The sequence below is a fragment of the Gallinula chloropus genome (genome assembly GCF_964237585.1).
Source record: "Gallinula chloropus genome assembly, chromosome: 26".
Classification (NCBI taxonomy): Eukaryota; Metazoa; Chordata; class Aves; order Gruiformes; family Rallidae; genus Gallinula; species Gallinula chloropus.
In genome coordinates this window covers 732,041-741,570 of record NC_140111.1, presented here as the reverse complement: position 1 = coordinate 741,570, position 9,530 = coordinate 732,041, and the positions used below count along the sequence as shown (strand labels likewise).

Genomic DNA, 9,530 nt, shown 5'->3' with positions numbered 1-9,530 from the left:
GAGCCAACGGGAGCTGCAGCCACAGACAGCAGGAGCTGCGACAGAAGGGAGAGGGAAAATATAACCATAAAAATACCACCCCCCCCCCCCCCATCTGCTCCAGACCTGGGGGGTTTCTGGGGCTCCTGCCCAGCTGCAGGAAGCAAAACAACCACCAGCAACGCTGCTGGAAACCTCATCGTGTGCCACCCACACCCATCACCCACAGCTCACAGCACAGGCAGCCCACGGCTTCTGCAGGACAGAACACAACCCCCCCGGACCCCAAGGGGCATCCTCAAACCTCACTCCAGCTCTGCCACACTCACCCACCTCCTGAAGGTGACTCCCAACGCTGACCCAAAGGAGCTGGGGATGAACCTGCTTTTAAAAGTAGTTTATTTGGATTTTCCACATCCTTTAATGAATCGCAAATATATTAACAGAAAAGACCTTTTTCTTTTCCCCTAAGACTGTACAATTTCTGAAATAAAAAGTCAGGAAAAGCAAAAAGAGAAAAAAAAGAGACAACATACATTGTTTCAATGCAAATTGTACACACCACACCCACACTCTGCGCTTCTCCATAGTTCTGGTGTAAGAAAATGACAGTTCCCAAATTCATTGAAGTGAACATACTCCCTCTAACCCAGCTGCCAGAGCACCCCCCTGCTCCAGTCCTTCTCCCTGCCCCTCTCCAAACACAGCAAAGGTTTATTAAATAGCTACACAATTTCATGTGTCTGTTTCAGAGGTGAAACAGCAGCACAGCCTAAATATTCGAGGTTTTTTGGGGAAAGAAATCATTTGAAGGTCTGATAGACACACCAAGCAAATCCTCCAGGTAGCAGGAACGTCCCTTCAACAGCCCAGCCCAGTTAAGGGCTCTTTGCCAGGGAGTTACAAGTTTCACATAGAAACTGTGAATGGTGTTATAGAGAACAAGAAAAAGGAAAACCACCACCCAGTTTCCCAGACCTCTGGACCCCAGTGAAACAACAGTATTTGTTATGGGGAAAAACCCAAGTTTTGAGCATAGCACCTGCTTGCTCCTGGTTTTTGCTTAGAAAATATGTTGGGGACCAAAAGGAAGCTAATTAATACGTTAATTAGTGGCATTCACACAAGTGCAGCCTCCAGAGCTGGTGCAGAGGTGCTGGGATGCACCAGGAAGACGATGGGAGAACTGTGCTGGGACAGACTGGGGTAACTCAGGAACACTGTGGATACAGATTGGGAATTGGGGACAGGCAGCAGGAAAGGGGAATCACCCCAAAGAGGCTCCAGCACACAGAGCCCTGCGGGGCTGGGAACGCTCCGGGCAGCTGAAACACCACGGAGCTCCCCAGGCACGAGCTGGTGGGACAAACACAGCAGAGGCACAGAGAGCTCCTTTAGTGATGTTCCTCAGATTGGAGAGATGCCTTTGAGGCATCGGGGGAGTTTACGCCCAGTTGTTACTGCTTAACCTCTTACTTCAGAAAAACAACCCCCCAAACCCAGCAACAAGCACCCAGAACCCCCAAACCCAGAGAATTCAGAGTTTGCTCAGCACCTCCTGCTAATGTTTCACATAAAGGTGGCCGTGGGGTTCAGGACCAGAGGGGAGCTGGGACACAGATGTGCTGAGTGAACACAAGGACAGGGTTTGAAAAACCCCTGAAGCTCTAAAGGTAACTAAGGGAATCCTAAACATACATGAAACAAAATTAACTCTGATCACAAGTATGTTGCTATGAAATTTATATCATTCCCAATTTATTACGCATAAATTGCTCTTTAAAACTGTTGTATCATACACTTTCTGTATCATCACTGCATGAAGGGCACCAGTTGCTGCTACAGAGTAAGGTAAGTGTGGACTTGTCAGCGTGGAGTCGCTCTCCTCTCCCCGGCTCTGCAGAGGGAAGGTGTTCCTACAGCAAAAGCTTAAAGAAAAGCTTAAAAAAAATAAAGAGGAGAAAGACAGGTAATTCCACATTTCTGCATCCTGCTTGGATCACACTTTACAAAAGAGTTTTAAAAATCACACTAATCTCAGACAATTATTTGATGTGTTTGACTGTAAGGTTCTGATTGCATTAAGGCTTCCAGGGTCTTCCCAGTCTGTCCGCTCAGGAACGCGCGGTCGCTCTGGATCAAGGGGTTGATGCTTTCACATTACAGCTGTTCCTACATTTCTCTCTTGATTTTTTTTCTTTTTGCCCTTTATTCATGTTTAGTCTTAAAAGGGGAAGAATAAGTCAAGGGGTGTATGAAAAGAAACGAAGGAAGGTGTGTTGCTGCCTTGGTTCTTTGAAGTACAAAGTAAACACTGACCTTTTGGAAACTAGGTGAATAAATTAATTCCTGTTAGAACATGAAAGCGTTTCACAAGAGCTGTGATTCAGCAATGGGGTTCTCCTGCTATGTTTCCACTCCTGCAAGTCTGCTCAAAGTAGGGCCATGGGGCTGCTTTACGTAGTGTGACACACTCCTGGCCCTGAGCACGTGCCTGGGGTTTGTTCACTGGAGACTCTGCAGCTTTAAGGTCATTTACATTCCCTGGCATTCGAGTTACACTACAATATGCAAAAGTCTTTAAACAGCCTGTGCCTGTCAACACCGTCCTGGAACTTGGACACGAGGTTCAGCACTCTGCTCACCAAGAAAGAACCAAACTAAGACACATTTCTGGGAAAAGAACAAGACACTGCTTCATTAGTACTATCCCCACACCTACTGGCTTCCTTACAGCAAACCACAAGTCTTTCTTCCATGATATTTTTTTTCCAGCAAAGGGGAGTCCAAACCCAGCATTTCCTCCTCAGTCACAGCCATGAACGTGCACGAGCCAACGAGTCAGACTCGGGAGCAGCTGGATAGCGCACTGCCACTGACTCTGGGTACAGTCTAAGTCTGAGTGGTGTACTCATGGTGTCAGTGAGACAAATGACAATGCTGGCTCAGTGATGTGAAGACCCAGGATGCGAAGGAAGGGGAGAACACAACAGTACCAGTCACACTCAAGCTCGGATACAGGCTTCTGGAGGTTAAAATTCATCACTTTCCACTGCGTGGAGCTGCGTGTCATCTGCATCCGTCATGCTGCTCTCCTGGGATTCGTCTGTGCCGACTTGAAAGGGAGAAGGAAACACAGAGTAGTGAGACACTCCTGGGCTGCTCACAGCAAAGGCTGCTCTTCAAACCCCACCAGCCACCTGAAACACATCAGATACCCACTGCACCAGCAACCCGTTAATCATTTAACTTCTGCACTCGTTAGAACAAAGGTGAGTATCTAATGCTGGCTGTTCCTCCCACACAGGAACACAGCTCCAGTCTGCTTTGCAAAGCACAATTTAGCAGATTAATTGTGAAGTCCCATGGCCCAGAGTTGTTTTGTGTGGAGAAACACAGATGCCTCTTAGTGGTTTAAAGCAAACACTTCACTGGGTTCGGTGCAGCGGCCTCAGCCAGTTCCCAGCCAGGGAATTTAAAGCACAAAATGCCCTACACTCCTCAAGTTATTAAAAACAATGCCCCCTGCTCCAGTACTACCTTAATTTACTTATCTCTTGTCCCTAAACCAGTTACTCAGCCAACACTGGGAAACTCCTACATTTTACCTGCAGAGCCAGGAAAGCCACTCTGCTTGTGCACAGCCCAGCACTGCTTTGATTGGACAGGTGAAGTTGGGGGGGGGGGGAGGTTCTGGGGGTGGGTTTTGGTCCTTTTTGTGTGTGTGCGTGTGTTGTTGGTTTAGTTGGGGTTTGAGGTGTGGGGTTTGTTTTATTTGTACTGGTTGGGTGTCGCTCAGCAGTTCAAGTCCTCTGTCTCCATCTCCTGGAGAGAACCATGCTCAGCCCCAGCGTCCCAAGGGAAAGAAAAACTCCAGATACTTCAGGAAGTGCTGTGTGGGGTAAACTTCCAGTATTAAAAGGCACATGGTGCACAGGATCAATAAAAATCAACGTGATAACACACAGGAAAAACATGAACCTTCAGCTGGAAGATCTCAGAACTGCAGAACATCGGACACGTCTGTCCATCAGAACCCAAACCCTGCTTTATTTTCCTCTTGGGAGGGAAAGAACATTGTTTGTTAGTGTTTCTGTCCTGTCACTGTTCCAGGCTGCATCAGAGGGGTCAGTATTTATGACTACTCTTGCCTGACACAGCTACCCAGCTACAGGAGTTCAGGCTCATCATAAGCAGCTCAGGAGGAAGAGAAGCCTGGGCCATTCCCTGTGGTACAATGGGAACATTTTATTTTCTCTTAACACAACTGAAACCGCTCCCACAACTTCCATCCAAAGCTACCTTTTATGTTTAGCCAACATCCAGTTTAATTTCTGACAAAAAGCCTCCACAGACAGTTCCAGTGGCCATTCAGTTACCTTGAATTGATCCCATGTTTCTATGAGGGAAAATCTGCGGCTCTGGGAACACCTTGTCCTCCTAGGACACTACTAGCCAACCAGGATTGGGATGAATTGCCAATAGTCATTACCTCAGTCTCACTCCATCTACAGATTGTAAAGCAGCATCACAATCCTTTAGTTCATGCTCACAGTAGGAAGCATGAAGCTCTTCTGAGCAAGAGCCTCTGAGTCTTTTCTTGCGAGCAGCGAGGTTGAGCAGTACATGTCACTTCTTAAACCCAGGCTTCTTCCTACCACCTAAGTGGAAATCCCTCCTGGAATGACAAAGGGTTGGCAATACAGACCTGATTCATAGGGGTAACATTCACTGATTTGCTCCTCTTGAGTTATTGGTTCCTCATCATCTGGAAGGTAGCGTTTATCGATGGCCTCTTTAATCTGGTTGTTGGCTCCTTTGGGATCTAAGTCCATTGCCCATGAGAAATTCATTAGGGCCAAATGTGTTTGACCCAGTTTTTTATAAACCTGAAAATAAAAAGCATAAAAAGCTACATTTACATGAAGTTGCTACTTGAAGGTGTGGACAACAAAGACACTGAGCCTCCAAAGCCATGGAGCGTCGATCTGAAGGGTTTGTTATACAAGTCCCAAGGGAAACAGCAAATCTGTGGAAAGAGTGAACAAGTGGTTCTATTTCAGCCTCAAATTTAAGCTGAACTAGCAGCTGAGGCCTAAAGACATAAGGAGGTGGACCTTCAGATAGAAACTGAAGCTCTGGAATTCTGCAGCAGGGTGACAGTTATTTTTGCCTTACCCCCTGTAACCCCAAATCTACTGTGGCTCAGAAAAGTCCAAAGTCTCAGTTTTCTGATGTTAGAGGCCCAGAGAACAGTCTGGGGAAGTATCACCACATGAAGACATTAACCTTATGCTCTTCCCTACAGCTCTCTCAGGGAGGACTAGCAGAGGCAGGATCTGACTCAGCATGTTCTCACATCCTCAAGCAGCATTTGAGCTGCCACTGCAGGTGGAGAAGGTGACAGGACTTTGTGTGACACAGCTTGTTCTGCTGAACCAAACAGCAACCCTCTCAAGACAACCCTGCAGTGCAGAACCCAGCCCATATTTTTACCACCTTTGTCACTGCAGCTTGCCCTGCAGCTCCCCTTATCACTAAGGACAGAAGAGCAAGTCATTTATCTGTGCTAAGCATTTCAACAGGGAGAGTACTGAAGTTTGTCAAGATATGGCTCTAATGTCTATTTAGAGGTCCAGCAACTCCTGAACAAATACCAGTAAAAAAAAAAATAGCACAAGTCCTTTTACCTCTCTCCAGTTTCAATAAGTAAACCCTGCTGATCAAGAGTCATCCCATACTGTGCTAGAGGTAAGTCTGTCTTGTCACTCCCTAGTGACCAGACACCCCACAGAAGAAAGATTGCAGAATTATTTCAAATGTATCAGCAGAGGAGATGGTGAGGAAGGAGGATTTCTATTACCAGTTACTTTTCTCTGGCATCAGAAGGCAGCTGTCAGCTGTGTTCATGTAGCAGTATCTTCTCCTGTGCCAGGCTACCTATCAGCCTCATTAAAGACTCTTCTACTTTCAACCCGGTAACTGTGACTGTAACCACTGTATCTCTCTCCAGTGAAATATCTTTATCAGGATCAATTTCTTGCTTTGAAATTAACTGTCTTTCCACTTGACAGTGGTGAAACCCAAGCAGGCAAATAACACTGGCTTGGGCTGTTTTGTCTCGGTCTGTTGAAGGCTGCTCCAGCAATAACTGCCTTTTGCACTCAAAAGCTGATAGAGCACGGACCTGTGAGCAGTAAGCCTTATTTAAAGCTTTGGGAATTTTTACAATGCTGCTCCAAATGGAAGCAGCTGAGTGACAGGAATCGAGTTTTCCTTGCTAGGCACACACTCCTGCAAGAAAGGAAACCAGAGAACTTTGGATCACAGTGAAGCTTTACCTACCTTTCCTATTAAAAAGTAAACAAGAGACTCTTTGGGAACAATCTGTTTCAGTTCTTCAAGTTCTTGTAAAGCAGACTGAAAAGGAAGGGAGAAAAGACGACCTTAGTGAGCACAAGCTAGCAGTCTGCAAGTAGTTATGACATGACTGTAGCTTACTACTGGCCTTTATGTACAGTCTATTCCATCAGGAACAACAGGACTGTACCACAAAAAGCATCTAGAACACCTCTTATGTTTGTTCCTCATTTAAAGACTAAGATATTCTAGCCCCATTATTCCAGAAACAGAGCAAGTTTCTCAGCCTCTGGTCTCCTACACACATAAAAATTCCAGTGGCAAATTCCCACCACCCCAGCAAGGTGTAACAGTGTGTTGCCCGATGAAGGAAGTGCTGCTGAAGACAAACACCAATGCATTTTGTGCTGGATGTGCTGCCCAAGTCCATGTTTTTGAAAGCTTCTGGTTTTAGACACCTATCTGTGGGCTTCTACAAGTGATGGCTGCCTTTACAGCAGGTGTTTGAAGCCTGAGATGTTTAGTGTAATTCCTCATTTCATTTCCAACTAACTATCCACACTGAAGCAATTTATTCTGCTGCAACAGTAACCCAGCAGTATTAATAAGTTCTAAAATACTTAGTCTGCAGTTAGAAACAGCATTGGTTTTGGTTAGAAAACATTCCATTCAACCCTCTAAAACTTAAAGTGAAGAAATTTCAAGTTAGGGCTTCCTACATAAGCAGGAGTGTAAGCCTCCAGTTATCTACCTAACAACAGCCAAATTTATCCCACTATCCAAGTTCTCTTGGTACTGGAGCTAGAAACCAAAACATTTAAGTTCCATGTAGTTTATGCAAACAGTGCAGCTTCAGTCTTACAAAACCAAGGTCTGATAAAGAAGAGAGTCCAAGTGTTTCATTTGCCAAAGCATCACTCCACCCTGGTTAAACTCCTTCACTAGCCAGAGGACAACAGTCACCAGGAAGATCTTCCCTCCTTCTAAGCAGGGTACAGTTCAGCAGGAGATTAGGCCAGAACTGCTTAGCATCTTCATTTTCACTAACAGAGCCCCTGAAACAGCTGGTTCTCACTGTCATCAGTGCTTGGAGGGCAGGCTGATGAGCCCTTTTTTAGTAACTGAGTATAAACTCACAATAACAGTCACACACAGGCAACAGCTGCCATAATTCCCCCTTCTTTCCTTCCTTTTTCCATGGTCAGACTAAAATAATTGAAAATGATCACCTGTGGGCCCCAGATTTTATAACAATCAAAAGAGTTAACATAGTTCCCTTGCCCAATGTTACACTCAGAGCAGATGCTTGGTGTTAGCCCCAGCAACACAGGGTGATGCCCTGATGCTACCCAGTGCTCCTGGCTGCAGCTTGAAGGTAACTGCAGGAGGGGTGCAGCTGACAGCTTACCTTGTACTTCTCGTTTGCAAACAGTACAGAAGCTCTGTGGAATTTGCATAGTGGGTTCTTGGGGTCAATGTTTATAGCTTTGTTTAAAGTGTCCAAGGCCTTTTCGGATTTTTTCAGTGCATGCTGGACCTGTTAGAGGAAGGGAGTGATTTCAAAGAGGGAAAACAGCTCGTCTGCCAGCCAAGGACAAGCCCATTTGGCCATGTTTACTTACAGTCTGTTTCTCTATAAAAATGAATTGTTCAATCCCAGACCAAGTCTTAACAAGCTTTCTTGCAGGAAGAAAAGCACACCTTGCCTTGTCTCCACCTCAAAACCTTCTCCCCACCCAAAGGCTTACACAAGTTCCCTGACCTTTGCCCAGGAGTGAACTCAGTGTCTTTCTCCAGGTAAGTGAGAAGCAGCCACGATCCCTGTAGTATTTGACACAGCTCTGCTGCCACAGAGGTGGCAAATGAATGCCAGTCACTAGGAATCCATCACAACCACACAGCCTTAACTCACCACCACGAATCTGAGAGCTGCTTCCCAGCTTTGTAAGCCAGCATTTACTACAGCAAGGCTACTGGTTGTAACGCCTGCAGCAGCAGGTGGGTAAGTGACCAGCTTCTCAAGCAGCCCTGTAGAGTTAATTGAACAGCTGGTGGCCAAAGCAGCTCCCTGCTACATAAGCTTCATTAACACTACCTAGGAAGTTGTCACACCTACAGGTGACTTGAATAAGGGCAGTGGGCACAGAGCCAGGACAAAAGTACTGCACTCTGAAAGGTAAGGTGAGTGCCTTCGAATTTTTACTGTGTATTACGTAGTACTAAGTATAGTATGTTAATAGTATAACCTCCCTTGCAAATACTCTCTTCACATTAACATCCACATAGAGTCTCAACCGTCACATCACTTCTATTCTGGCTGATTCAGGCACAACCTGATTGTACCATTTCATTCCTGTCTCTCTCTCCAAATTGCTTATAGCCAGTAAGGTTTCTGTTCCAACACATCAATCCTGTGGTTATTTGTTCACTTCAGATCCCCCAGCAGTAAATGAACTTGTTGGGCTTTGTTACTAAGAAAATTCAGAATAACTTTTCTACTGCAAAGTACAGAAGGCAGATTACACCACAGAGTATAGAGTGAAGTACAGGCTACTTACTACTCCAATGTGACACAGTAAGACTGAGCTCTGAGGATTGATATCAAGTGCTTTCTGGAAATGCATTTCTGCTAGACTGAATTTTTCCTGTTTGTAGTAAATCATTCCCAACCCATACCTGCAAGCAGAAGAACAATTCTGTTAAGTAAGGCCTTATCTAATCAAACTTGTCTTTGTCAGTGAGTGTGACCTGGCAGAAGTGGGCTGCAGGCTTGCCAACCCCATCCAGGGTGGGAAGCAATTTCTTGCAGGGGAAAAAAAGCTGTTTTAATTTACCTTGGTTTCTTTTTTGCCTCTTCAACTAGGTAGTCTGAAGAACTGATAGCCAATACACAACTGCTAAACAGCTACAAAAGCACACAAAAGGCTTCTCTAGATTACAGGACTCTCAACAGCAGCCCTAACTTAGTGTTTTATATATTTTTTCCACAGAAAAAAACTGTAAGAAACTGACTGCATCTTAAGGTGTAAAGGTGCAAATCCCTCATCCCTCCAACTGCAACTGAAGATCAACTAGATGCATGAGGTGTGCTGCACAGAACAACAAAATAGCTGGCATAATGCAGCCAACATCATCTGTGGAAACAAAACCACCCTAGGCTTTTTGCCTTCCTTCTGAAAAGAACATGCTAA

The 9,530-nt window shown here is 45.4% G+C and overlaps 1 protein-coding gene across 4 annotated transcripts in view; it reads right to left on the bottom strand.

Annotated features, from left to right (window-relative positions):
* Nucleotides 1–1,684: 1,684 nt before the first annotated feature.
* CDC27 (cell division cycle 27) overlaps nucleotides 1,685–9,530 on the bottom strand; it is a 29,980-nt gene continuing 22,134 nt past the window's right edge. For 3 of the 4 annotated variants that reach the window (XM_084275601.1, XM_084275603.1, XM_084275602.1), the window contains exons 15-19: nucleotides 8,898–9,015; nucleotides 7,748–7,876; nucleotides 6,325–6,399; nucleotides 4,712–4,868; nucleotides 1,685–3,094 (exon numbers count right to left, since the gene is read on the bottom strand). In XM_084275601.1, coding sequence (XP_084131727.1) covers nucleotides 3,012–3,094; nucleotides 4,712–4,868; nucleotides 6,325–6,399; nucleotides 7,748–7,876; nucleotides 8,898–9,015 — 562 coding nt within the window. In that variant the 3' untranslated portion in view covers nucleotides 1,685–3,011. Of the gene's footprint in view, nucleotides 3,095–4,687; nucleotides 4,869–6,324; nucleotides 6,400–7,747; nucleotides 7,877–8,897; nucleotides 9,016–9,530 lie in introns of all 4 variants that reach the window. The other variant, XM_084275600.1, reaches the window with a different exon arrangement.